The sequence below is a fragment of the Fusarium tjaetaba genome, assembly GCF_013396195.1.
Source record: "Fusarium tjaetaba strain NRRL 66243 chromosome Unknown NRRL66243_c0000157, whole genome shotgun sequence".
Taxonomy (NCBI): domain Eukaryota; kingdom Fungi; phylum Ascomycota; class Sordariomycetes; order Hypocreales; family Nectriaceae; genus Fusarium; species Fusarium tjaetaba.
Genome location: NW_023501353.1, coordinates 16,346 through 43,450, shown reverse-complemented (window position 1 = coordinate 43,450; position 27,105 = coordinate 16,346). Strand labels below are relative to the sequence as shown.

Sequence of the window (27,105 nt, the reverse complement as noted above, 5' to 3'; positions counted from 1 at the left end):
CGAGGTTTGATGAATGTGGCCAGAGGTGGGAGTCTCAGACGCCTCATGAACGAGCAATTGGATTAATCTGATTATTATTTTGAGAAGAGTGAGATTTTTGGAGGAGAATGTGAATGTTTTGAGATGTTGATATTGACAAAGATTTGTTCAAGATGAGAATGAGACGAAGAAATGTTTCTTGCAGAGGCCCCACTTGGAATTCGGGGACGGTGGGGCCGTACGGAGTAGATGTCTGCTTTTTTAAGCAGCATCTGATTGGCTGATCATCTCGTCGCTTTTCTATCATGAGTGCTCTTGTATTGTTCCTATGATGGGCAGTTGGAATCAGAATAAACAGTATGAATGAAATATTGGTAGGTGATCAGTACAGTACAAAGACAAGTCGAACGTCAATGCCTTTTTATGGTATCAAATAAGACATAGGACTCGACCTCTATTGGCCCACCTGTTTACAAATGGAAGCAGAGCAAGATGCCTGTAACGCCCGCCGTTTCTCATCCCATTGCGCTCATAGAACATACTGTTATTTGAATAAATTATACTTATAAACGCCCGAGTCAAACTCAGGGAGCACTTCCTCCTGACTATGGCTACCATGATAGCGATTGGTTACCCTATTTCCTAGACTGGCAGGTGATCGCCTCACGAGCCTGGGACCATAGCATGCATCTACCGGGGTGTTCCGAGAATCGGCCCTAAGTCCCTTATCACGTCAGTAGCGACTTCTATTATCTGCTTTAGAAATCCAACTAACAACATCCATTCAACTTGACGCGGACGCTTCGCTTCTTGCTCAATCACTCATTTTTTGTATTAATACTTCTTGTTCTTTATTTTTTGCCCTCACGTGGAGTTTGTACACTCTTATCGAACTAGCATCATTTCTTAGTAACGACTTACAGTGACAAAGTTGTTGAGACGACAGACTAGTCATGAAGGGCGCGTGCTGATTTCTAATACCAAGGAACACATCTCATCTCTACCACCAAGATGAAACTCCCATTACTGTTACTGGCCTCCAGTATCCATTATGTCTCTGTATCGGCAAGCCCCATATTCGAAGAGTTCTTTTCTCCAGGTGTTGGTACAAGAGGAGCCGTTGCTTCAGAGGCTCAAGAATGTAGCTACATCGGGAGAGACTTGTTAGCACGAGGTGTAAGACTTCTCATTTCTTCTCCATATAAACGCAAAACGCACCAACTGACTGACTATCTAGGGAAATGCCGTCGATGCCATGATTGGAACGACATTCTGTGTCGGTGTTATTGGCATGTACCACTCCGGTATTGGAGGCGGTGGTTTCATGATTGTGCGTGACAAGAAGGGTAACTACGAAGCAATCGACTTCAGAGAATCAGCCCCTGCAGCAGCATTCGAGGGCATGTACCAAGGGAATGTGAACGGTAGTATCTACGGAGGCCTTTCTGTTGGTGTGCCAGGCGAAGTCCGTGGGTTTGAGTATGCACACAAGAAATACGGCGTATGAACCACCACAGGCACACTGAAAGTTACCGCACACTAACATCTTAAACAGAGTCTTCCATGGAAAACAGTCTTACAAGGAGCTATTAAGGTGGCTCAGGATGGATTCATAGGTAAGCCCAAGGAAAGTTGAGAAACAAAGAGTTACAAGCTGACAAATGTCAGTCAATGCCGATATGGCAAGGTTTATCGAAAAGACCATTAAAGGTCATCATAACTTCTTTGTCGAGGATCCCTCATGGGCAGAAGATTTTACTCGAAATGGTATTCTTTTTGACACCCATTGTTGAGACCAGGGCTCACATGTAGCAGGACAGCTTATCCCTGAAGGAGAGACGATGACAAGACGACGATACGCCCGGTAGGTCAAAATTTATTTTCAAACTTCAGTATAGCTAACCAACTCAGGACACTTCAAGCTATCGCAGAGCATGGCGCTGATGCCTTTTATACAGGTGCTTTTGGTAAGTCAACACTACATCTGAGAATTGTGTAGATAATAACATGGCACAGCTGAGAGCATGGTCAAGACCATCCAAGACACAAATGGTACAATCACATTAGAAGACTACAAGAACTACGAGGTAATCTCTCGAGAGGTTCTTCACACTGAGTACAAGGGTTACGATGTCTACGGCATCAGCTCTCCAGCCGGTGGCGCCGTATCACTCAATATCCTGAACACCATGAACGGCTATTCACACCAAGACGAGGATCGAAACACTACACTACACATCTACATCGAAGCTATGAAGTTCGCATACGGAGCTCGTCTGCGTCTTGGCGACCCTGACTTTGTAGATGGCGTTCCTGAGCTCGAGCACGAAATGCTCAATGCCACAACGGCAGAAAAGATCAGGAGTAAGATCGATCCTCGAAAGACCCAGAAGATTGAAAAGTATAACCCCGATGGAATCTACTCATCTGATGGACACGGAACTTCACACATCGTCACTGCAGATGGCGATGGTATGGCTGTGTCGCTGACAACAACTGTCAACCTCATCTTTGGATCTTTCCTCATGGATCCTCTCACTGGTGTGATCTTGTAAGTGTTACCAGCCTCTTTCTATTCTGTTTTCATGGACTGACCATCACAGAAACAACGAAATGAATGACTTCTCTATTCCGGGAGTTCCTAACGAGTTTGGTTTCGCACCAGCAGAAGCAAACTTCATTCGTCCAAACAAGCGCCCCCTATCCTCATGTACACCTCTCATCGTGTCCAACAAAGACGGATCTCTCTTCGCCGTCATCGGAGCTGCAGGGGGCTCACGTATTATCTCCGCTACGACCCAAGTTGCGTGGCGTGTATTGACTTCTCCATCATGGTCTATTAAGGATGCTGTTCGTGAGCCCCGTGTTCACAACCAGCTCATCCCGAATACACTACTCGTGGAGAAGAAGTTCAGTTCATACAATGTTCCATCGCTGGTGGAGCGAGGCCATAATATCACTTGGGTCGATGAGGGACTGAGTACTGTTCAAGCGTTGACGAGGGACTCAGCTGGCGTTTTTCAGGTTGCGCCTGAACCTAGGCAGAAGAACAGTGGCGGTGTGACATTGTAGACAGCACAGGAAGAGATGGAAGCATGCATGGTTATATTCCTGATTGAGCAATCAACACTTCTAGAAGGATACAGCATACAATATAGAACATTGACTACATTATTTCCAAGCTTAGTGCTTGCTGTATTAATTTCTCTAAGCTGTCTCTTCTCTCGCTGAATCTTCGAAAAGGGGTATCCTTTAGTCTATCTCCAAAAAGTCTACGCTCTTTGTTTTGCAAGTGACACCAAACGTGCCAACTGAACCGTCCACTTCTTTGCAAACTCCTCCTCGGTGAATCTCTTTGCCGACTCTCGTGCACGCAGGCGAACTGCCAGAGGATCTGGCAGTGACAAAGCCTTCTCATAGCCCTCTGCGAATTCTTCTTCTGTCGTTGCGTGAAATCCTTTTTCCAGGGGTTAGCAAGATCTCGAAATAGCATTTTCAGTCAGCTTACCAGTTGGCTGGCCATCGATTGGCACGACGATGTCGAATTTGGGCCCAGCACTGTCATGAACCACGGAAATGAGTCCAGCAGCTTGGTATTCAACAACGCCAATTCCGAAGTGCTCATTCCACATGCCGTTGACACCCACGGATGCTCTTCTTAACCAGTCTAGAACATCTGACCATAGGGCATCGAGGTGGAACTTGACACTGTCCTTGATGCCAAGCTCATTGGCAAGAAGTCGCAGCTCGTACACACGCTTTGAGTCTGAGTCGTCTCGCACGCTTCCGATGAGAATCAGCTGTGCTCCCTTGGATGCCTCGCTCTTGGTCTTGAGGAAGGTAGCGAATGACCGCATGATGAGCTGGTGGTTCTTCTCTGGTCGGAACTGGGCGAGGTAGACAATGGCCTTTTCCCGTCGCTTCTCGCTCTCTTCGGAAACCTCGACCTCGCGCTCCATTTCTCGGACAGCGGTGGGAGGGTAGACAACTGCGATCGGATCTGTCTTGCTCTTCTGTTTGCGATAGGGGCCCCATAGGCTCTTGATATGGCCTTGAGTCCAGGTCGAGTTCGTCATGACAATATCAACCGTCGAGCCAACCCAGGAGTAAAGAATGGCGAAAAGTTTCCAGTAATTCTTCTTGGCGAAACCCTGGGCTCCAGCACCCTTACCAGCATGTGCGCCTTGAGCTCCCGAGGTAGCCGTTGAATCGAGCGAGTCAAGCATGTCGGTAGAAATCGTAGGATAGTGCACATATGCCCCTGTAGGGACCTTGGGGAAGAGGAACTTGCATAGACCGAGAGCAAAGGCGTAGCCCATGGTGTCGACAAAGACATCCGGAACCAATAGTGAGAAAGTATCCCAAGCCAAAACGACGGAGCCGATTGATTGGCCGAGGAGCGTGAAATGAGGCCATGTTGAGGGGAGTACCCAGTCTCGCTTGGAGAGGTAGAGGAAAGTTATCGTGGGAGCATGGAGCTCAATATTGAATCTTGTCTAACACGGTGTAAGTATGTCGTGGCCACCAGGTCAAGTTTTCAGGCCGTATACCTTGACTCGATTCAGAATCGCATCTTTTGTCACATTGTGATCACCTGTGTATACCACACATTTGGCTTTTGGCCAACGATCTTGTGTGGCCCGAATCGCGGCCCAGAGCACTCGCTCTCCGCCACCTCCAGCATTGCTTCCTCGTATTAGCTAGGCCCCATGGTAGCTTATATGATAACATACCAGAAGGGATGGAAGAAACCAACAATCCCAGACCAATCCTTTTGCGAGCTCAGAGTGCTTTGAAGATTATCATCGACGTCGAATACGAGTTTCGTCGCTGCGGTGCCTTGAGGGTCCTTGGCGCGAGCATCTTTATCCTCCTGTGTCATGAGGGCCAGAAGATGTGCACGACGACCTTCTGTTCGTTTTCGAAGCGACCATCCTAGGAACCGTCGTAGAAATCCGCCTATTAGAGGTAGAGCTATCAGGATGGCCAGAGGCACAAGCGTCGCTAGGGACGCCATCGTCGTGGTCGTCTTTCGCGGTGAGAAGACGGTAGTGTCGGGAAGGCTATTCGGGGAGGTCCCGGGGGAATGGAGAAGCTATGAAAGACACGTAAAGAAAATGCTTCGGCCAGCGATATTTATATGGCCTCAGGGGCGTGAGGCTGTCAGCTTTTGGTAGCAAAAGGCTACCATGAACGAGAGTGTGTGGGATGATAGTGTGACGTCTCCAGCTGGCCAGAATAGACCAGACCAGGTCTCAAAAAGTTCATCCACTTGGTCTTGGTCTTGGTCTTGGTGGGGGATAGGCACCGACACCGCTAGAGGAACACCCGAAGCTAAGCTTTTGGATGCTGCTGCAAGCTCCAAAGCTCAGTAGCTGACCCACCGTAGCTGCGCAAGCTACAGGGGGGCGCAGAGGCTCCTGACCCTTGTCACTGGACCCTTTCTTTAGATTCGGTAGCCCGCGGAGAGAACTTATGATAGCTCTGTTGCCGCCAGAAAGTTTGAAAGTAAATCATTTTTAAGAATACGAGATCAAGGATTGAACGGACCAACCAGGGCTCATCCTGCGTTCAGCGGAATAAAGGGCCCCCAGGGAGCAAGAAAACATCAGACATTGACATAAGGTGTCAAAATAAACTCAGTAAAAGGTATACTAAGCTTATGCTAAACTCATATCAAGTTACTTAAGTCTTTTTTTCATTGAGGATCGAACTCCTGAGTTTTCTTTTCTTCCCTTAGGGCATTCCATATTCTATGGATATTATCTTGAGGCCGCGTCTTCTAAGCCAGGGCAAATTTATCCTGGTTTGAAGAAGTTTTCACACAAATCTACAAGTACTTGCTTGTATGTATTGTCATTAGTAATAACTTTGGCTATCATACTGGTTCTCTTGTTAACTTATAATGATATTTGCTATACATGTCCAAGGTGAATAAGAGTGTGTTGTATAAGTGAAAAAGCAAAGTTCATCCTCAAGACTTTCAAGACGCTTTGAATCATGCTACACAAACGGTTTATTTAGGTTAGAACCCGCTTTGATAACAATCAGAGACATAGAGTACTAGCAAATATATTGAATCTTACTATTGCCTCGTACTGTGGTTCTGCATTGACTATCGAGAGATGTAAGGTATTCAACGATGAACCGTTAGCGCTGATTGGCTGTGAATTCAGAAAAATAGCCCCAGTTCGACTTCAGCTCATTGACTTCAAGACTCACTCACACCAGCACCAAATGCTCAATTGCACCCGCAACCACGGTGCTATGGGTCAAAATGTCACTCCTTAGACGAACCGCTCATTCCATATCGCCTCACTTTAGGCCATCACTCTCAGCCATCAACACAACACGCCGCATCTCACATCCAGCCACTCTCAGCTCATCAGGTTCATCGCCATGCGCCAACCGCAGGAACTTCTCCGTCGCTTCTGCGCTCAGTGAGACAGTCACCGCGACTGCCGATGCCCTCAGTTGGGCTCATAGCGTCGGCGTGCCGTGGTATGTGGCCATACCACTACTTGCCGTAGGCGTCAACGCAACCATCCGATTCCCTCTTCAACTATACAGCGCCCGTTTGCGGGAGGCTAGAAAACCATTGGATCCTCTTATCACAGCTTGGGCTCGTCGGCATATGATGGATAGGAGCTTAAAAAATCCTGAACTTCCCGATCGTGTGAGATCACTTCGCATTGCAGGTGCAGTTGAAAAGTCAAGACGGAGAATATTAAAGACATGGGGTCTCCAGCGCTGGAAGGGTATGGCACCGTTACTCGGAATGGTTCCCTTTGTCACCATATCCGAGGCTCTACGAAGGAAATGCGGTGCACCCCTGGGTTGGATCAGTCACAAGATTGGCCTGGGCAATACTGGTCTCGGGCCCTCGAGCAGCATGTTTGACCAGTCCTTGGTGGACGGAGGCTTATTCTGGTTCACCGATCTAGCATCCGCGGATCCTTATTATGGACTTCCTATCATCTGTTCGGGTATTCTGGTCTGGAGTATATGGGCGAGGATGCCCAAGGAACAAATCCAGGCACTATTGCGGATACAGCCCTCAGACTCAAAGATGATGGTCACCTCTAGGCTACAACAACTTCTGGGCCGTGTCATGCTTATGATGCCTCTACTACCACTCCTCTTTGCCGATTTACCAAGCGCTATCTTCCTTTACTGGGGTACATCATTTGCGCTTACCCGCGTCAACGACTTCTTTATTCAACGTCTTGTTCCACCAAAGACGCCAGATTTGAGGGCACCTCAGCCGTCGAAAGAATTCCCTTTCGTGCTCAAAGACCAATCACGGATTGCAAAGACATCTGACGAAAAGAACAATTGATTAAGCGTGCATATGTAACTATCAATGTAGACTCGTGGGGAAAATTCGATTTATAGGCACCTAGAAAACTCCGATAGACGCCTCAAGAACAAAAATAGGCCACCCGTAATCGTCAAACGCTGCGCTCACGGAATCTAGTCAAGGACAATAGCCAGAATAACAATGGTCAAAATAACGGCGAGGATCAGCAACAGGCAGCAGCTCTTGTTGCGGGCTGCCTTCTGATAACGCGCGGCCTGTCGGTTCTCAACATCAGCTTGCCGCGTGTCGTCCCGGACGTTCTCAACATTGTCGGCGATCGTCCCAAGCTGCTCTCCCTGCTCATTGACGATTTGCGCCACTTGTCGGAAAAGGACGTTCAAGTCGCCTACACCCTGCTCAATGTTGCGGATCTCCTCCTCGCGCTCGATGATGAGAGCTTCCTGGAAGTCGACCTCGTCTTGGGGTGCGAGCTGCGAGACTTGTTCTTGCTGCTGTAGTTGCTCAAGCTGGTTGCCGGACTGGGGACCTTCGGCGGAATCGCCCTCTTGGGCGGCACGGGCGGCGGTAACGGATGCGCGCTCCTTCTCGAGGGCTTTTCGCTGGAGGCTTTGGAATTCCTGGAGAGCTGCTTGGAAATCGCTCGAGACCTTTGTTTGCTCGTACTTTTGTTGTTTCTAGGCATATAATTAGTATGCGACAAATCGAATTCGAGGCGTATTTCGTACCGTCAATTCTTCCCAAGTCTGAAGGCGCTTAACGCCCTCGCCGATCTCTCTGCACATATCCCTCGTCTTATCCATGCTATTGTGTACTCGCTCCCGCAGGCGCGGGGTATCCTTACGAGTGCCGAGCACATTAACATCGTTGGCGAGTTTTCGATTGCTGCTGAGGAGGTTTTGAAGCTTGCTCTTGAGGTCGTATTGAAGTTCCTGGAAAGCAGGGTCATCGCTATAGCCGGCGCCGCCACGCCCGGATTCTAGATCGTACGACATGGTTGTTGTGATGGTGTAAGGTCGAAATCAAGAGTTGCGTGAATGGAGGCCGGGCCTTGACTATGGACTTCAGCCGGAAAGGTGGGCCCCGTCCTAGACTAGACTGAGACGCATGTCCAATTACGTATGTTTGCATGGCGCTGTAACTGCTAATGAAACCTCAGCCACCTTCTGACTTTCTAGAACAGGGCAGCAGAACAAGAAAGCTTCACAAGAAGTTATCAAAGTGAAGTCGGTATAAAGTCCCCTAAGACTAGACTGAGCTACCTAAGTATTTTTATTTTTTAGGATGAAAGTCCTAATCTCTTTTTTTAATCTTCTCAGGTCCTCTGTATTTCGACCAGCCTTAAGTTGTCTTGGCGGTCTTGACGCTATCAGCACGTGACCGATAATGACGGAGCTTGGACCTTAGCGTTTCTGCGAGCGACTCGTTGCTGCTTGGAGATTTTTATTATTTACTTGGGGCTTGAGCTTAGAGCTTCCATTGTTACCTTAGTCTCTCTTTGAATCAACCCACGACATCATCGCCCAACAACGTCTCGAGCTCTTCTTTATCCCTGGGATGCGCTGTCAAGATGGCGCCTACCACGGTTAGAAAAGCACCTTACAAGGACTTCCTGCAGCCTGCCCTCCACAGACGATTCACTTCTACGGCGACTGTTTTGCTGCTTGTGTCCTACTTGCTGGCGGTCGTCCTTGACGGTTGGAAATCTTGTGAGTCGAATTCATTTGACCTTTCATTGGCGCCGACACTAAATCCTATCTTTTAGACTTTTGGTCTTGGTTTCCAATTGGCCCTGTTGGCATACGAACCGCCTTCATCTTCACATGTGGCCTTGCGATCGTCGTTCTCCGAATAGCAAACTACCACGTTGGCCTACGAACCACTGGCCCCGGCTTCCAGACCCTTCGCAACACCATCACTCAGCTTCAAACATACGAGACTTTGTTTTGGTATGGCTTCTCCAGCCTGTTATTTAGCCATGTGTTCCTTTGGGCAATGCCCAAGGCGGCAAACCTCTCTTGGATCACGTACTTCAGCGGTGACCGTGCGAGACTGAACGAGAGGCCGCTCTTCTTGCTTGCGTACATGGTCTCATGTGCCATCACGCAAACCTTGAACCATTACCGAAAGGACACCGATCGTCTGGTCCTCGCATCCTCAAAGGGCAAGAACGAGAAGCAGCCTGACGCGTTGAAGCTGCTGATTACTGCAGTGCCAGCAACATTTGGCGCTTCTCTTTCCGGCGCTGCAAGTGCGCTGCCTGTCGCCTTGATTCTATACTACGCTATACTGCGATCTGTCATCTGGGGATGGGCGCTTATGTTCTTGCGCATCTTCTATAACCTGCCAAAGACCAACATGCTCCCGCCTAGTTGGCCGAGTGATCTTTGGCTTCTTTTCCGATGCATAGAGGCTGGAACTTTCGTGCATTTGATATGGAATATTGGTAACTTTGCTTTCTCGAAATTCATGGTCAAGGAGCCCCTGAAGAACAGCAAGCCTCTTACCTCTGAGTCCAAGGACCCCAACGGCAGTCTTTTGAACGGTCTTAAGAGCAAGAAACTCTCTATCAAGGTGAGATTTGTCACAGGCGCGTGCTTTACTGTCATTCCTAATCGTATCTAGGCATTCGCGATGTGGGAGCTTGCTATCATTGCGCAAGGCTTTGAGACCCGTCGACAGGCTATCTACGAAGACATCGATCGCAAGGATGGACCTATGTGGTCCCAGGTTTACGCCATTTGTATGGAAGTGGTCAAATCCATCGAGACGCGAATTGATACTTACGGCAAGGCTACTGATGCACCACCCGCTGCGCCGGCCCCGGAACCTAAGCAGCGAGTGTCTGCCCCTCTTCGCGACGATCCCATCTTTAACAGTCGAGGGGCTTCCAAGACGATGCTAAGTGAGGTTGAGAAGCGATTGGGACAGGTCGCACGATCCCCTGGCGAGTCTCCTGTGTCCAAGTTGAGCCCTATCGCGAAGAAGACGTGGAAAGAGGCCAAGGACCGGGTCCTGACGAAGGAGCAGCAGGAACTTGTTGCTCCCGATCACATAAAGAGCCAGTTTGAACACTGGGCCCTCCAAATGATGGAGGTGGACACTGTGGCAGCCCTGTTCCAGCAAGATTTCCGAACCCAATTTGCTGCTGCTGTGCTGGGTACCCCATACGCTGAGCCTACGCTTTGCATCAATGCGATAAGCGTGCTTCACCATCTCTCAGTGCACAGCTTGGCAGAAGATCAGTTTGGTAACGTGCACAGAGACGTGCCAAGCATCATCCGAACCTTCACATCAGTGATCAAGAAACTGGAGGCCTTCCGCCTGCAATTCCCATTGCACTGGACTGATGTGTCGGGCAAGAGGATCAGCCCTGAGGTGGAAGAAGTTGTGGACGCTCTGAAGACTGCTCTGCAACAAGTGCTGGCCAAATTCGAGCCTTATAGCAGCGACCTTCGACTGACACTGACTGATATTCGCTTGGCCAAGGAGGCTTCTGCGACTGCAAAGAAGTCTGAGATGGCAGAGGTGGCGCCATAGGTTACAGGATGTAAAACACAGGCATATCGGATAGGATCTTAATGTATTATGATACCATTGTAACAATTTGGAACACGAGAAAAGCAATTGAGCCATTAGTTATCATATCCATGGAGCTCTAATAATAGTACGTACGTAGTATTTATTGCAGGAGCTTCACATGTTGAAGCTTATGCAGTGCAATTAAAGATGGTGGGGCCGCTGTTGTACCGTATCAAAGCACAGTACCCGTGCTCAAAACGTACTGTAGCACCAAGGGTCCTCGCCAACTGCCAACCTCTTTCTGTCCAACTCTGGTTACATCAATCACATCATCACCAAAAAGGTCCGTCTTTTGGACATGCCATTCTCAACCCAACCCCCTCAACAACTACAGTGACACCACTTACTCACTGTAGCATCTTCATTCACTCGTTCAGCTTCTTCTTTAACCTAGTCATGTCCCACTCTTCATCCCTTTTCTTACTATACTCACGTTCCCGGTCATAGCGGCCTCTGGTAGCATCGCATCGCAGCGCATTCGCAACTGCGGCTTTCTTGTGCCCATGGACTAGGAATATGGCGTCTCCCGTTTCTCATCGACGGCTTGTCGCCCACATCGTCTATCGAACTCTCTACCTTCTTCTCTACGTCTGTCTTCTAGGACTGCTAATATCTACCCCTGCCGACGCCATTCATCGCTCGTTCCAAAACCGACAGCTCTACAACATCTGGATCGTCGCCGCCGCCTACGTTCTCGCCATTGTCATCATTTCCTTCGTCTTTATCACCCGTCTATATATCAACAAGACCGATCTTGGGTCGATACCGAAAGGATGGGTACCAATCGAGAAGGGGGATCTTCGCTCGGCTGTCTATAAAGTAATTGCGCTGGGTCTCGGGCGAAGTGCATCGATCGCATACGAATCGCGCCCCAGGCTTCAAACAGACAACGCGCCACCGGATGACGAAACTGTCGAAACAAGGGTTAAGCTGGGTTTTGATGGTCCCAGTGGTCCGGCGGAGGAGTTGGTGGTGGTGATTCCTCGTAAAAAGCCTGTTTGGGGTGATATAGAACATTATGGATGGTCCTCACCCAACGCTCCGGACTTACCGAACCTCGAATACAACGCTGTCTTTTCAGAGCTGCCTAATTTGATCGAGGGCAAGGCTTTGACTCTTGCACCTCCTGACCCGACCTCCGATACGAACCCGCCTTTGCTGGACCCAGACGCTGTAGCTCTTCTGCAGCGAACCGCCAATATGAGCCTTCGCGATTACGTAGTTCATCTGGCTGAGTTGGGGGTCATCGAGATGGATTCTACCACTATCGAATTTCTTTCACACTACGAATACGCACGCTTCTCGAATCGACCAATTTCCAATGCTCAGTTTAAGGAGCTTATGCATCTTTTTGCCGAGATTCTTCGCGCCATGGAACCCCTGGATCCAGATATTCTGGACGAACAAGATGACACGTCTTCACCCTCTACCGATGGCGATGACGATGCTAGATCAAGGCTGAGCACCTCTCGCAGTAATTTGGCTCCCTCAGACGCCAGCATCAGCAGCTCTGCTCGGATACGGCGCCAACCATCCACGAATACCTGGAACGTTTATGAGACTGCTCCTAACAGTGTAAGGAGCGGATTTACAGGGCCAGGGTCTATATCACGAAGACTTAGCAATAATAGTCTTGCTCGAAGTCGGCGTCATTACCCCATGAGCCAACCATCAACCTCCAGCCTTCGATCCAAGTCATCAGCTAGCTCAGGGTCTGTTATTCGACTCGCGACACGGCACGACTCGACAGATCTACCTTACGTTCTCAGCTTGAGAGATACGACGGCTAGCTACTAATGAATTGCTTTGGGGGCGCGGCGATTGGTTGGCTCTTTATGTTTACGAATTTATGACCAAAAGTATTATCACAGTTACAGGATAGAGAATGTGTAATTTCCTAATCTTAGTTAATTCTAGTATATATCTTCTAAACTTGTTATATAAGACAGTAAAATATTCAAGCGCATTTTGCCTTTAATCATAGTATGTTATGTGAATGAGCTCTGAACATCTCATCGGGGACATTGGTACCAGCAGTAGTGATAAGATAAGCATCCGCATTTTTTGTCGCATGTGAAATTATTCTGCCAGAAACTCTCCATCAACCCCAAACGTCACTAATCTTGGTCAGCTGAAGCAACAGCAAAATTACACTCGCGACATTCCTAATTACTTCAAGGGACCTACGTGGTCTCCTGCGGATTACACACACTAGCATTACTACAACTGATCGCGGCAAAAGGCACAATGGCACCTGAACCCCCTCAACCTTTCCCAGTCGCAACAAACCGCGATGCAATCGCAAACACACTCTCGCTCCTCCTCGCCTCGAGGACATCCATAGGAAAATCTATGCCCCTTACTCGAGATCTACCGCGCAAGCAACGCACTGTACCACTCGACAACGATGACGATCTTACCCATGGCGCACGACCAAACGAAGGATTAGGCTATGTTCCTGAGAAGAAAGATGTTCAAAAGTTTGCGAATTCAAAAGAGGAGAGAATGCTAAGAGGTAGATTGAACAGAGATGCCAAGGGCAATCTCAAGAAGAAGGCTGAGGAGAGCGAGAGTGAGGATGATGCTGGACGAAGTGCGCTAGGTAAAAGAAAGAGGCCTCGGAAGGAGAAGGAGGTTGAACCGGAGCCAGAGTCCGAGAATCCGACTGCTCCTGTTACAGTTGGGGATAAGGAGAAGAACGAAAACGGAGGGGAGCCTGAGGTGGATGTGGATGTGAAGGACACTGCAATACATGATGATCCTAGTTTGGGCGATAAGCAGACAGAAAAGAAGCGGAAAAAGAAGAACAAGAAGAAGAAGAAGCAAAAGACAGCACCCGCGGTAGCAGAGTAGAGGCATAAGAACGTTTACATTAGTTTTATATCAAGATACCCATCCAATACAGGCATAAAGACTTGACAACATCATGGTTCAGAAAAGGGAGATATCAAGACCACATTTAACTTGCTAGAATAGTATTGTCTTCTGATGGTATGTATATACATGCACCAACCATGCAACTCCTCCCAAGATACAATTTCCATCTCTTAGGTGTGCCCAAATCTGTTCCCCTTCCTTTCGGCGAGGATGAATGATTTCCATGGGATTAAACAAAATGCCCGCCATGGTATCCTGTTATGCTTTGCGCTCGTAATGAAGAAAGCCTCCGTGACCGTGTTCTAGCCAGCTATCCGATGTCCTCCTATACTCCAAGTAGGCGGTCTCTTCGCCATCAAAATCCAAGTATGTTTATGGCCTAATGTAATGCCGATGAAGGGAAAGTAAGTATCCATGTACAAAGCCCGTGTATGTGTATGTACGTATATGATGTGTTCAAGTTGGTTGTCCAAAGTTAAGTTTGGGTTTCAAAGTCCCACAGTAAAATCAGGGTTAAATGTGTGATTTACTGCATTCGCTTTCGCTTCCTGTCGTCGTCGCCTCGGGGGTCCTCATCCTCATCTGATCGCTCGGCAGTATCACTGGGATTGAGGATATGAGCCATGCTCCCCCTTCGAGTAGGGGGGGCTGAATGATCTTTCACGGCAAGGTTTTTGTTCTCACGGCCAGCAGATCCCCATGACCAGCCACCAAATGTGTCAGAGCCACCGCCGGCGCCATTCGCAAATGGAGGTGGGGGCGTTGTTGGGCGTGAGTGAGGGTGTGTTTGGGACGCAGCTTGCAACGAGTATGTTGAAAATGAGTCTCTGATCCGTTGGTCTTCTGGTGCTACACGGCTAGGCGAAGGGGGCCATGCTCCAGAGAGTGCGCCAGTGCTGAAGGGAGAGGGTGCTGGTTGCCAGCCATGGGCTCGAATATCGGCTGCAGTGTGACGACGGGCCAGACTGCCGGGGCCGGGAACAGTCTCAACATTGGATAGAGGATGAGGAGCAGGAGGCGGCGGAGGCGGTCCTGTGCGTAATGGGGACGACTGCGTAGTACTGCTTCCGCTAATGGAGCCATATGGCCTGCGAGTGCTGCTAGATAGGTTGGAAGGAACTGGTGGCTTATAAAAGTTCTGACCGCGTGCGGGAGGGACGCCTAAAGCAGGGCCTCGTCTCTGGTCGTCCTGGGCAAGCTGTCTGGGTGATACTGGGGCGTTCTCTACATTCGCAAAATACTGTTGCCGGCCGGTATATGGTGCCTCCTGGGGTGGCTCGTCGAGCGTCCGAAGTACTTCAGCCTGCCTTTGCATCTCGCCTTGTAAAATAATGACTAAAGTCAACGTTAGCTATCGTTCGCGTTTTCATACAGGAATACGCACCTTCACGAGAGAGGGGACTCTCGGCCGGAACAAGAGACAGCATATGTCTTGAAAGCTCCTGATTGAAGTGAAGCAGTCGATTCACCGTGTCCATCGCGGCTTGGCTTTTGACATGCATATAATGAGCTGCCTCTTCGCTTCGCTGCAGGCGATTACTCAAGTCGAAGAGCGTATGCTCAATATTGAGCATTCGAGCATCGGCGCTGTCTGGTGGGATAGGCACAGGCTCGGCTGGAGTGCCTGGCTGGGATGCTGCAGGCTTGGTATAGTTGCTCTCGCGGTGCACCAAAGCATGTCGGCTGGCTCGGCGCTTGATCTCACGTAGACCTACTAGGTCACCACGCTTGAAGTTCCCGTTGCCATGCTTGAATTCCCAGAGCGTTGTATCAGGATTTCCAGTGTGAAAAACATCGCGTTCTTTGTGCAAGTTAGCCAATGCGCTTGCTCGCAATTCGTGTATGCTCTATTACTCACCCTTGTGAAAACCGTACATGTTGAGCTGTCTCACGAATGATGAGATGTTGGTATGTTTGAAATATTGACTAGGAGGCATTAGTCGAGTGCAAAGAAGCCAGCTGATGAATGGGTTGGACGCACGAGAGAACTTTTGAGAAGTCGGCCGAGGGCGACATGACGAAGCTTTCAGCGCTCGCAGACCATGAAATTAAGTGTTGGATATTGGGATCTTCCAGCATGCTGTCACTACATTAGCAAGCTATCGTGAGAAGCTTGGCGGCGCGGTCTCACTTGTAGAGCTTGTGGATGAAGGCTGTCTGTACGATTTTGGGCTGGTGTACAGCAGCAGCAGCCGGCGGGGGCGCAGGCATGCTATTGGCATTATTGTTGGCGACATTGTTGGAATCGGGAGCGGGAGAGTTCTTGGGTCGATCGTTGGATTTGCCGTTGGCATCGGAATCGGAGTTGTTGTTGCCAGTAGAGGATGGCGCAGGTGATGTGATCTCCATGGGATCGCCGTTGCTTGGAGGAGACATCTTGATCGTGGGAGTTGGTATAGGAATAATGCGAGCACCCATTGACTCGCTATGGGGAATTGGATTCGAATGTGGGAAGGTCTCAGTCCTGACGGCCATGTGCGCTGTAGCCATGATGATTAGTCGACAAGAAGGGTCATGTATGTACAGACGAGCCGGGATCAGGGTCGACAGTGCTTGCTATCTCTTGAAGAAACGAAAGATGCAAGGAGAAGCGAACAACAAGCGAGGACGGAAGGAAACGGGGTGGTTAAAAGATGGAGTACATAAGTTAGATGTAGGCAAGGAAAGTAAAGTAGGTAGGAGGGTGAGCACAAGGCCGGCGGATGGGGGTGTGAAGGAATGAGGGTGTGTAGCGGCTAAACTTTGAGACGACAACGAAGGAAAGGAAAAGAGTAAGGTGAGGTAAGGTAAGGTAAGGTAAAGCTTTGTAAAGGGAAGAGAACCCGGAGACAGAGACGGTATCGCGGATGCGAGACTGTGGATCACAAGCCGAGAGACAACGGGGGAGGAGGAGATGGAGAGTGGTAGCGGAGTCGGGATCGGTACCGGTCTTGAAAGAGAGATGTATGTACCATACTGTGCATGAGATAGGCAACTTTGCGACGTGATGCGATACAATGCGATCAATGGGCGCGGAATGGACTGTGCAGACACAACAGAATGGAGTCTTTAAAGGCTTACCTCATTCTCAGGGCGCAAAAACGAGTCAGTGGTTGATGTCGCGCAGCGCAGCTCAACTCAGCCCAAGTACTCTGTATGTTCAAGCGCTTCCCGGCGTTGGTAGGCGAAATGCGCAGCGACCTGGGCTTGGAAAAGAGAAAGGTGACAGGAGAACGAACGACAGAATGGGATGTGGTAATAGCCCAGACAAGAACGGCGATTTACAGCTGGGCCCGCCAGGTTCTTCTTGGCCGTTGGTCGAATTAGTTAGACTGGCCAAGACCAAAGGCTCTCAAACCCCAAGCCAAGTGCTTTAGGGAGGTCGGTCACTAAGGTTAGTGTTGGTTTTGGGTGACACCCTGGTTAGGATAGTTGCTGCTGATCAGCCTCGCATAGGGGCCTTTTCAGGGCTCTCGTCCACCTTCTAGAAGGCGGGGGGAGGGAAGGCGAGATTTGTCGCTGAGTCTATCTTGGCACCTCGGCCAGATGATAGGTTGCTCGGACAAAGGGCAAAACCACCGCAGGGACGTCAAGATAGACGAAACACTGGACAGACCCTTGATAGCGTTCGATACAGCTCGGCGATGCCGCGATGATCAAACGTTTTGGCTGCCTTGATGAAGAAGTCTTAGTTAGGTTTGGTTCAACCCTGGAGTCGAAGCTGTCTCGTCTAGTAATGCACAACTGACGAATCGTCAGGGCTGCTGCTAGCGATGACACCTGCGTGGGAACAAGCGGGGAGAGCTCTCAGTTCAGGACAGGGCCGAAAAAAAGATTGGCGAGTGGCGGTCGGAGTAGGTAAAAGGGCTGAGCGCCAGAAAACAGCTTCTGTGCACTGTGAGGAATGTACCTGCTGGTGGGTAGTGAAAGTGGTTGCACGGGAGTTAAGGCAGGGAGCAAAGAAGCTCTAGCTAAACCCGAGTCAATGGTTATGTGTAAGGATAGCGGATAGGTAGGAAAGTTGCAAGGTACTGTTGACAGAAGGTCTCGAAAATGACAGACAGAAAGAAAGACAGGAGGAGGAGAGGAGAGAAAGAAGCCCGGCAAGCTGCTGGCAGGACTGATTTCTTTTTCTAGAACTGCAAGGAATCCGATGCGATCAATATCAACAGGATCCATGCGCCGGGGTTGGAAATTTGGGGGCATGGCTAGCAAGGAGTCCATGGAGATAGAATGGGGATGGGGATGACACTCATGGCTACCTACGGAGGAGAGTATGTAGGTTAGCCCAGCTGAGATCCAATCGAAAGCAATGAGTTGAGTCTCCAAGAGAAGCCCACCCACACCAACTCCAGCCTCTGGCCTTCTGGGCACCCCCTCACCCGCATGAGCGTGCATCGATTGTTGCACCCTTTCCTTCAGACCCTTACCTTATACTCACTCCATATGTCCCACGCCCAGGAACGGACTTTACAAAGTACGGCAGCTTGGTTTCTAATGCTATCACCATTTGGAACACATTTCAACTGCAGTGGCAAGCTGAAAGACAGACGTCTCACTTCTGCCAAATGCAGCCATCCGTGGTTCTGGATCACTGCCACAAGTAATGGCATAATCCATCATGGCCCCATCATTGGAATGAAGCTCCAGCGCCCAGGCTGAAGGAACTCATCAATCGTCTCAGTGCGACAACCAAGACTTTGACATGTCTAGTAGATGGAACAATGGTAGAAGCCGGTATAGCGCTGCCAAGATCAACACCCGCTTGCACAGTCCCCGAAATCTAGTGGCGGCTTCGGCGACAGATCTGGGATAAAGAACCCGTCAGAGAGAGTTGCTCCAAACGGTACCAGAGATGGCAAGATAAAGCTTACCTGAAAAAGGGCCCGGAACATTCAATATCCTTTCTACGACGCCATGCCGCTTCTCTCATACATGGTGTGGCAGCCTGGCGTCTGGAAACGCCGGGAGGCAAAGTGCGATGTGTGGCGCCCAGCCTCGATGACCCGAAGAGGGTGTCTCAAGGGGCATCGACAATACCAGAAAAGAAAGAAGGACGGAATTCAGGTATGTTGCAGCAGTCAATAATGGCCTAGACCATTTTTTCTGTATCGGTAGATGCACGATGCACCAGTGGATGCAGCGAGTGTGCGTGTGGAAGTGTTTGAAGAAGATTATAAGGTGTGGCTCGTGACTGGGTACCATATTGATCGTCCCTATCAGAAGCTCAAAAGGTTTCCCTTTCTCCGTGCCTGAATCCGATAGCCTCGTGGTCAAATACCGTAGAAAAAGCCTCAACGTTGCTGCATATGATGGGTCTCTGAGGGTCGATCATTAAGCCGGAAGCAAAGCCGCGTTGCGAAATCGGAAAGTTGGTCACTGTTGGTGCATGGTTGTCGTCCATGCCATAAGAAGCAATAGTTCTATGGTTTGTGATAATGAACCAATAACAACATGCGGAAGGCATCAATCGTCATTAGGCATACAGAATGCTCTTCTCTGGACTCTGTAATACCGCTAGTCTTCATCAAAATCCGTAATTACGGGATACAAGAAGCAATACTCCGTACTCTGTAAGGAGTATCACCATCTCAGGACAATCTTTGCTCGGACCCTCTGCTAGTTCTTAAGCATGGCAGGGCTCCGCATGTGGTACCACGGTGAGGGTGACGTTGCAGCACTTGATAGAAGTCCTCTCCAGGATCGCGAGATAGTGCATCGAAGAGACGAGATGGCGGGCGGGTTCTAGCAGTGAACCGGTTGGGTAAATGGGGAATGGATCTGAATCAACATGGACGGCCCGGATGACCCTGGTAGCCTGGCTCAACAAGTCTCCCTGTTGGTCGACCCTTGTCCAGCTGGGTACAGTTTCCGCAAATGGTAACCGAAGAGTTTGTGTTGGTGGTTGAACGAATGAAAGGGGTTCTAATAATTGTGCATGTTGTATTAGAGCCTCTTCGTCTCTGATGAATGGCCTCTAGGAATGGATAACTTGGTGGTGTGCTTTGCTTTGCTTTGCTTCGCTTCGACTTTAACTTTGAACTTAACTAATGCAGGCACAGACGGGATGTTAGAAGTGGTCACATGATTCTCGTCTCTTATTCGAGATTACCATCAAGCTCCTTCCCTTTCGTCGGACTACGTGAGGTTCTTTTGTTCCTCTTGGCTTTGTCATTGGAAGGTGCTTAACACTGGCCTTACTGAAGGTCCTTAAAAGCAGTCTCTGATTTCCTAGCTGGGCAGGAGACAGTGGAGGTGCACTTTCTCTCCCAAAGTTCTCCAACCTATCAGATGCAAGACCTCTGTGTGCTCCGTGCTTTCCTGCCCGTGGTCCGGCTTCTACTCCGTGGCCCGTCGCCCGTGCGGCCGTGCCCCGTGCTTCCTTCCCGTTGTAATAAGGTACAACTTGGCTTGGTTGCGTCTTAACGCTAATATCAAACTCAGCCATCACGTCCATTCAAAGACGAGAGCCTGAGCTTACACCTCCACTTCCACTCCTCATCCGCAATGAAACATGCAAAGTTTACAAAGATACAGATACCGCTTCAGCATCCAATCTCCTGTGTTAGACCCAACTCTTCAAGGTGAGGCTTTCAGGACTGATTCAAGCCCACAGAGTCAGAAATTATGTATCCCTGCAGACAGCTTGTCGAAGTTATGACGATCCGCGAGCCACTTCAACTGTGATCAAGGGCCTTAGCTCTCTCCGCTAGTCGAACCTTGGCGATGGCGTCTGTTGGCCTCAACAACCAAATCTATGGCTGCATCTCGGACAACTTCCCCTAGCTAGCACTCAGGCCAGGACCAGACGAAAAAAAACCACAAGCCAGGGGATCAAAGCGGGATCCAAGAAGCAGACTTCCACGTTCTCTGTCAACGGCCGACAGAGACCGAGCGTTGCCCACAGCGTCCGGAACCTGGAACCTTGTCGTTTGACGGGTTCTAAGCTTGATTCTAAAACGGGCAATCAAAATTTCTTCGCGTGTTCTCTTGAGGTTCCTTGAGTAACTAACTATTCTCAGAACGACGCCTGATAAGTGGATTTTAATCCTCTCTTCTTGGATTAGGCTCTCCAACGTTCCACAACTTGCTAAGCATGGGCAAACACCAGCAACACTCTAAGCACATCGCAATTGTTCATTATACTGTGTTCTAGATCATCCCGATCAACCAGTTTCTCGTGTAACAGCTCCACAGATCCGACAGGTTGGCATTTTAAGTTTGTTGTCAAATGGGGCACATGGGTCTTTGCGAATATCATCGACATCGACCGGCTTTTGAACAAATGCTGTCGATGCATCAGCTTTCCCGCAACAGGTATGTAGCATCATCAACGGTTGAACATAACCGAGCTGGCGAATTGCGAGAAGATGATGACTCGTTCTCATTCAATTTTAATGCGTCCTATACTACACTATGCTGTCCAGTCCCGAAAACATTCCCGCCCGCCGCCTCAGGCCCATGATCTCTAGCTTCGGTCATAGCGAGAGCCAGTAACAACCACGGAATGAAGAATTTTCAGCTTCAAAGGGAAACCGAACTTGTGAACTCCAACTCCGGCTGATATCTCAATTGTAGGGGACTAATAAACGTGTTGACCAGTACAGATCTAGCTTTGATAGGCTGTTTATCCCCGTTTCGCCTACCAAGGTCATTTGTCTCTGACCAAATTGAATTTGATCGACAGCAATTTGACCTTATTTCCAAAAGTTAACAGTCTAGTCTACAGGGTTCACTACAGGCAGCTATTGAGTTAAAAGTCACAGGCTCTTGACTCATGTAAACTGTACACGCCCCCGACTTTACAATATGTTCTGATATCGGCAACCAATCAATGCCAGTACAGCTCTCAACCTCGTGCATCTGCTTCAATGTTGAGCTTCACGACATTAGCAATTTTGAAGAACCAACAACTCAACAACGTCACCCTGTCCATTTTCAAATTTTCAATAATACAGATTTTGGATAATCGTGGGAGCGTTCCACAACAGGCCCGTAACTTAGGTAAAGTGTACCAAATGGCAACACCACTGCATTCAAGGCCTCCATCTCAGAGCCACAAGCCCCCACGGTGAGCAAACCACGGCTCGAACCTGACTTCAGACAATTTAAGAGTTGACGCCGGTTCGCCACCAGCTTCAGCCAGTGAACCCAAAACTCATCACAGACCACCATCCCGAAAAGAGTGGGATGCCAAGCCTCGGACCGATGAATTGGGTCCTTTTTAACAGCATTTTTAGAATGCAAGTCCCCTGTGTCAGAGGAGGAGCTCATAAGGCTTCTACTGCAGGGAGTTGTCGTAGGGCCGACTTCAACGGCAACCCGATAATGTTCGGTCTCTCATGATCTGTGCGGGCAGAACTCGGAGCCAACAGACTACGTACCACCCAGTTGGAGGCTTGAATTGCAGTTCTGGCATTTTGCCTTGATAGATATTAGGGCACAGGAACTACGCAGGAACGTGCACTGAATCTTCTGTCAGTTACTCTCACAATATGATGTATTGTATTTGATGAGACATTAGACTAATGACAATGCAGCATCCATACTACGTGGTTCTCATCCGTAGAACAGTTTGTCCTTTTCTTGGACTGCGCCCATCAACTCTGTGATACTTCATGCGTCTCAGGCCCAGTACAAAAAGCAAAGCGTCTATCACTTCCCCAGTTTGCACGACCAGATCGTCCCGTCCCCTGATGCAAGATCCCAGCATATCGAGCTACAATCTATGATGACTGACTAGTGGCATCTACATAGCAAGGCATTCGCGATTCAGGACACGGTTAACGTTTTCCCAGATTACGCATGAAATCGTGACTGCTTATCTTGTAATATACTTATTCAACTCTTCTCACCGGGCGTCAGACATGGCTATGGCGCTCTGTCCGAAACGGTATGATAATAAAAGGGGAACGGGCTGAAACAGGGATGCATTTCGGCTCATGTTCAAAACCCGAGGACATGGATGACAGGGCAGCGCACGTCACTCCTTAGTGTTGGAAATGCTGTAGTACACTACCAACTACCAACTTGAAGTTGGCCGTGTTATGCACGACAGAAACTGCACGAGCGCTAACAGGTTCTGTGGTTATCGAAGTGTTCGAGAACGCTCCAAGGGACCGCATCGGTTCTTCCGATGGCAGGTTTTATGGCACTTGAATATTCGCCGCGTACCTGAGCCACTCCGCTTTCACTTCAAACTTATGCTGATAGGGGCCGTATTCCGAAATCTGACCCTGTCCGTCGGTATTAGCTCGACCTTTTTGGATGGGCGCCTCCGGCCGAAATGCCTTTGAAGCTCGCCATATCCGACCTTTGAGCCGTTTCCTCAGAATTTGTACAGGGAATGAACATGTTTGCGACTCACATGCTAGTAAAAGGCTAGCTTTGCTGGGTCTCCGGCAGTTGATTTTGCTGCGATACCTGGTTCACCAAAGACCAAGACACTATTGTTTGACACTGAACCCGTGCACACCAACGATGTTACTCTATCCATGACGACTTCCATGTCAACAAAAAAATCTCTGTTCACGATTTATTCCTTCTTTTGGAATTCCTTCTCTTTCGGCCGGACCGGGTGCGAAGCCACGCCTAGCATACGTTGCGTATACTGTATCTCCGACAGTTCAACGTTGCTTGCTGACGGGAGAAAAAAATAGTCAAAACTTTCAGGGTGTCATGATCGACATCGACTCCCGCGGGTACAACATCCGTCGCATTTCCACAAGGGGGAGCAAAATTTTGATATGATTAGAAATTCTCGACATGGTACATCCATGTATTGACAATAACTATCAACCCCTGAATGTTAACTCCGTTTGGGCACAGAATCAGTTGACTATATCGTGGTTATTTTGATATACTGGCCTAATGTGAATACAAGTTATAGATACACATAGCTGTCGGAGGAAGCTCGGTCAGTGGCAATTTCGAAGCACTGACTCCGTAGCAGTTCTAGTTTCCATATATATCCGAAGCTATCATGACTCGTCGTAGTTCCAATGGGTGTGAGAAATAGGTTGCCCCCGGGGAGTAAGCGAACCTCTGACGTTAAGCTCGCTGGTCTAAATGCCCATCGAGATATACTAAACTTGCCTAAGTCTTCTCGTCACTTAGGAAGTGAGGATATATGGCCCAAGTTTTCTTGCCTTCACTAGGTTAAGTAGGCATATCAGCTCTGTCCGTAATCTGAGTTGGCAACGATCTTTATTAGCAGTGTAGTGTCTTTTTGAGACATCGAATTACATGATGAGTCTGCTTCCTACCAGTAATAATAGAAGGGACAGGAGACCATCACTCACTTCATATCAAAGCCGTGATTCCGTAGTGATAGCAACAACAGAGGCTGAAATGCAGAGACAATTACTTAGTCTTCCTTGATATATGATAGTCATTATCTGTCATGTTCGAACCCGAATGCAAGATGCTAGGTTGCTCCAATGCTACACATAATCCAAATCCACATTACGACCTCATCCGGAGTCACATATGACATTATGGAAAGTCATCATCTTCCAGTCCTCCAACCCGTTTCTCACCGACCTCGCGAATCTTTTCTCCCAATATCGTCCTTCCATATCTCTCTGCTACTCTACCAGCAGCCTCCATCATGCGGCCTGTACGATCCCGCATCAGCTGTACCATCTCCAGCGCACGCATGCCTCGCTCTTCACCTTCACGACACTCAACCGCGAGAAGTTGCAGGAGAGTCTTGTCGATATCGAGTTCAAGACGTGAGAGCTGCGAGCGTAGTGTGTGGCTGCCTGATGTAGCCTCCATGAGATCTCGGAGCTGAGCTGCCTTCACATTATGAAGCATGAACTGCTGCTCGAGCTTGCGAGTTTCTGAAGAACCATCATCTTCATCGTCCTTATCTTCATCGCCATCGGCCATGTCAAGATCCTCAGATCCTTCCCGAGCTTTACGCTTCGAGGTTTTAGGTGCCGATGCTATAGGGATGGAGAAATCGAACTCAGACAGAAGTGGACGAGGGAAATAGGGGTACTGGTCACCACCCTTGAGAATGATGCAGTGGAACTTGTTATCGGCCACTGCAATAGGGAAGTAGGACTCGTTCTTGCGGCCTGATGCTAGACGTTCCATCAATTTTGTGTCTAAAAGGGGCACCCATGATGCCCTTGAAGGCTGTCGCCAGTGAAGAAGTGTAAGCAGAGTGCCTGTTGAGTCGTAGATACAGGGGTCCTAGATCATGGTCAGTCCGGTTCCTTCTAATCAGTCTTTTAGAGAAAACTTACGCCATTGTCCGAGAAGAAGACGCTCTTCAGTGTGGCGCCCTCGGGTAGTGCTACTGTATCCTCATTCTGGCAAATCTCATCTCTCTTGACATTTTCAATGGTGTACAGAAGGCGAGTGTTACCATCCGCGCCCATGGGTCCATTGCCCATAGTCAATACGTAATCCCTCCAGCTTGCACATGTCACCATTGGTGTGCTCTTGGGTCGATATACGCGATATGGCATGCCGAATAGGGTGTATACTCGGACGTAGTTGGCGCTAGTTGTGACTGTAATAAAAGACTCACTCAAGGACATGGCCGTCACAGCTTCGTCCTTGGGTAATTCGATGCGCCAGTCATGTCGTTGCGTCCATGTCTCGTGTGGTCGATAGAATATGACTGCAGGGGCATCATCCTTAGGTGGGCATGAGAAGAGTGTGCCGTGCTCGGCCAAGCAGGCCTTATCGTAGAGGAAGGTATCGCTAAAGTGAAAGTCTCGATGGAGTTCGTGATCGTAGAACTCAACTGTAACAGTGTGGTGGGAGTCCTGATCGACTGTCCAGACAAACCCAATCAGGTTCAGACAAAGGTACTTGCGGTTCCCTCGCCAGGGAGTCGCTCCTGGTTGAAATGCTTCGTGGTATTGCGGCTCAAGCATATGGCGACGCTTACTTGAGGTGCCGTAGACATCATCGCCGTCCCGGGCTCGTTTCTGACCTTGCCCAACAGTGTACCCGGCACCGTCATCATCCTCCACGAAGTCATCATCACCGTATCCATCTCCGCCTTCGAGAAATGAGTCGAGACTTCCAAGTGACTCCCTTCGGGGTCTCGTTGGCAGACCTTGTTGCTTCTGACCGTTGACTTGAGGCGGTCTTCGGTTCGCAGATAACTCGGCAAGGGGGTCGTGAATGAAGGGGGCAGGTTGTGTGGCCAGTTTCAAGAGGGGCGAGAACTGGTCTGTGAGGAAGTCTGGGTAGATGTAGACTTCACCATCGGTGGTCGTGAAGGACGCAATGTTCTTGGTAGGGTGCCACGCAATGTCAATGACATTAGAGTAGTCGTATCTTGCAATGACGGACTGTGTCTTGGTTTCCCAGACGATGACCTTTCCGTCTTTGCTTGCTGACGCCAACAAGGCACCATTGGGCGACCAGGCTATGGCAGTAATGTCAGCCAAATGTCCATTGGCGAAAGTTCTTTGCTTCTCCCAATCATTCTTGGAGATGATCTGGATGTCTTTAACGGGTGTTGGTACGGCAAATGCTCTCCCATCTGGATGCCACGCAACACGTGTTGACGTCTCGCTATCTCCGTCGATAGCACCAATGATACCATCCACCTTTCGAATCAGTTCTGGCTCTTCAGCTGTAAGAGAATATACGTAAACGATTCCATCGGTTCCAGAAAGCGCAACCAATCGCCCTTGAGGATCGAAGCTAACATTTCGTACAGCGCGGGCATGCTCTCGAAGGTGCTTGACCTGTGTGATGTCCTTTGTGTTCACAATCTTGACACTCAACTCATCACTTGCCACAGCGCACCATTTTCGATCACTAGACAATGCAACATCGCGAATTGGCAGGACAGTTCGAGTAAGGAAGCGCTCAAAGGTATGTGTCTCGAGGGAGTATAAACTGACGGTGCCGTCCTCGGATCCAACGATAAAGAATTCGTCACCAGCGGCAACAGCCATGTTCTGTTCCTGACAATCATCGATATTGATCGGTTCTCCATCAGATCCTGTTTTGTAGAGACGAATCGTGTTGTTGGAGCCGACTGTGACGAGACGAGTTCCATCGGGAGTGTAGGCGCAGCGAGTAGTTCCTTGTGTATGGGCGGGCCGAGGCCGTGGTTTAGGGGCGATTGTCGAGTCCATGATCGTCGATGTGAAGTTGTTCTAGTCGTTCAAATCAACGAGCAATGGGATATTTGCTATGATAGGAAGAAGGGCGATCTATGATGGGTGATGGATGGTTGGTTTAGAAGTGGGACAGGCGTTTCTCGGGAGACGCGTCTGAGCGCGTCGCAATTAAAGTCGCGGAAAGACCCCGCGCCGTTACAGGGGATAGCTCCACTAAAATTCAACTCCGACCTAAATCTTAAGATCTCCAACTCTTTTATGGTTGCCTAC

The 27,105-nt window shown here is 49.2% G+C and overlaps 9 protein-coding genes across 9 annotated transcripts; 5 read left to right on the top strand and 4 right to left on the bottom strand.

Moving 5' to 3' along the window:
- Nucleotides 1–990: 990 nt before the first annotated feature.
- FTJAE_7746 (gamma-glutamyltransferase) lies at nt 991–3,051 on the top strand (the record flags this gene model as incomplete). The annotated part of the gene is made up of 8 exons (XM_037354493.1): nt 991–1,155; nt 1,217–1,480; nt 1,535–1,595; nt 1,648–1,746; nt 1,795–1,843; nt 1,891–1,946; nt 1,996–2,530; nt 2,583–3,051. 8 exons carry the CDS (start codon nt 991–993, stop codon nt 3,049–3,051), a joined length of 1,698 nt encoding a protein of 565 aa, XP_037205127.1.
- A 200-nt stretch (nt 3,052–3,251) lies between these two features.
- FTJAE_7745 (alpha-1 2-mannosyltransferase alg-11) lies at nt 3,252–4,996 on the bottom strand (the record flags this gene model as incomplete). The annotated part of the gene is made up of 4 exons (XM_037354492.1): nt 3,252–3,436; nt 3,488–4,475; nt 4,530–4,665; nt 4,713–4,996. 4 exons carry the CDS (start codon nt 4,994–4,996, stop codon nt 3,252–3,254), a joined length of 1,593 nt encoding a protein of 530 aa, XP_037205126.1.
- Nucleotides 4,997–6,256: 1,260 nt separating this feature from the next.
- Nucleotides 6,257–7,318, top strand: FTJAE_7744 (mitochondrial export translocase Oxa2; the record flags this gene model as incomplete). The annotated part of the gene is made up of 1 exon (XM_037354491.1): nt 6,257–7,318. The coding sequence occupies one exon, from the start codon at nt 6,257–6,259 to the stop codon at nt 7,316–7,318; it is 1,062 nt and encodes a 353-aa protein (XP_037205125.1).
- Nucleotides 7,319–7,452: 134 nt separating this feature from the next.
- FTJAE_7743 (syntaxin 7) lies at nt 7,453–8,292 on the bottom strand (the record flags this gene model as incomplete). Its single annotated transcript, XM_037354490.1, has 2 exons — nt 7,453–7,974; nt 8,026–8,292. The coding sequence occupies 2 exons, from the start codon at nt 8,290–8,292 to the stop codon at nt 7,453–7,455; spliced, it is 789 nt and encodes a 262-aa protein (XP_037205124.1).
- A 575-nt stretch (nt 8,293–8,867) lies between these two features.
- Nucleotides 8,868–10,837, top strand: FTJAE_7742 (nuclear envelope protein Cut11p; the record flags this gene model as incomplete). Its single annotated transcript, XM_037354489.1, has 3 exons — nt 8,868–9,006; nt 9,063–9,871; nt 9,923–10,837. The coding sequence occupies 3 exons, from the start codon at nt 8,868–8,870 to the stop codon at nt 10,835–10,837; spliced, it is 1,863 nt and encodes a 620-aa protein (XP_037205123.1).
- Nucleotides 10,838–11,395: 558 nt separating this feature from the next.
- FTJAE_7741 (thermatolerance membrane Dlt1) lies at nt 11,396–12,676 on the top strand (the record flags this gene model as incomplete). The annotated part of the gene is made up of 1 exon (XM_037354488.1): nt 11,396–12,676. One exon carries the CDS (start codon nt 11,396–11,398, stop codon nt 12,674–12,676), a length of 1,281 nt encoding a protein of 426 aa, XP_037205122.1.
- A 450-nt stretch (nt 12,677–13,126) lies between these two features.
- On the top strand, nt 13,127–13,732 carry FTJAE_7740 (uncharacterized protein; the record flags this gene model as incomplete). Its single annotated transcript, XM_037354487.1, has 1 exon — nt 13,127–13,732. One exon carries the CDS (start codon nt 13,127–13,129, stop codon nt 13,730–13,732), a length of 606 nt encoding a protein of 201 aa, XP_037205121.1.
- A 550-nt stretch (nt 13,733–14,282) lies between these two features.
- Nucleotides 14,283–16,246, bottom strand: FTJAE_7739 (uncharacterized protein; the record flags this gene model as incomplete). Its single annotated transcript, XM_037354485.1, has 5 exons — nt 14,283–15,091; nt 15,141–15,557; nt 15,615–15,682; nt 15,738–15,836; nt 15,888–16,246. 5 exons carry the CDS (start codon nt 16,244–16,246, stop codon nt 14,283–14,285), a joined length of 1,752 nt encoding a protein of 583 aa, XP_037205120.1.
- A 7,983-nt stretch (nt 16,247–24,229) lies between these two features.
- Nucleotides 24,230–26,850, bottom strand: FTJAE_7738 (chromosome transmission fidelity 4; the record flags this gene model as incomplete). Its single annotated transcript, XM_037354484.1, has 2 exons — nt 24,230–24,937; nt 24,991–26,850. 2 exons carry the CDS (start codon nt 26,848–26,850, stop codon nt 24,230–24,232), a joined length of 2,568 nt encoding a protein of 855 aa, XP_037205119.1.
- Nucleotides 26,851–27,105: the final 255 nt, after the last annotated feature.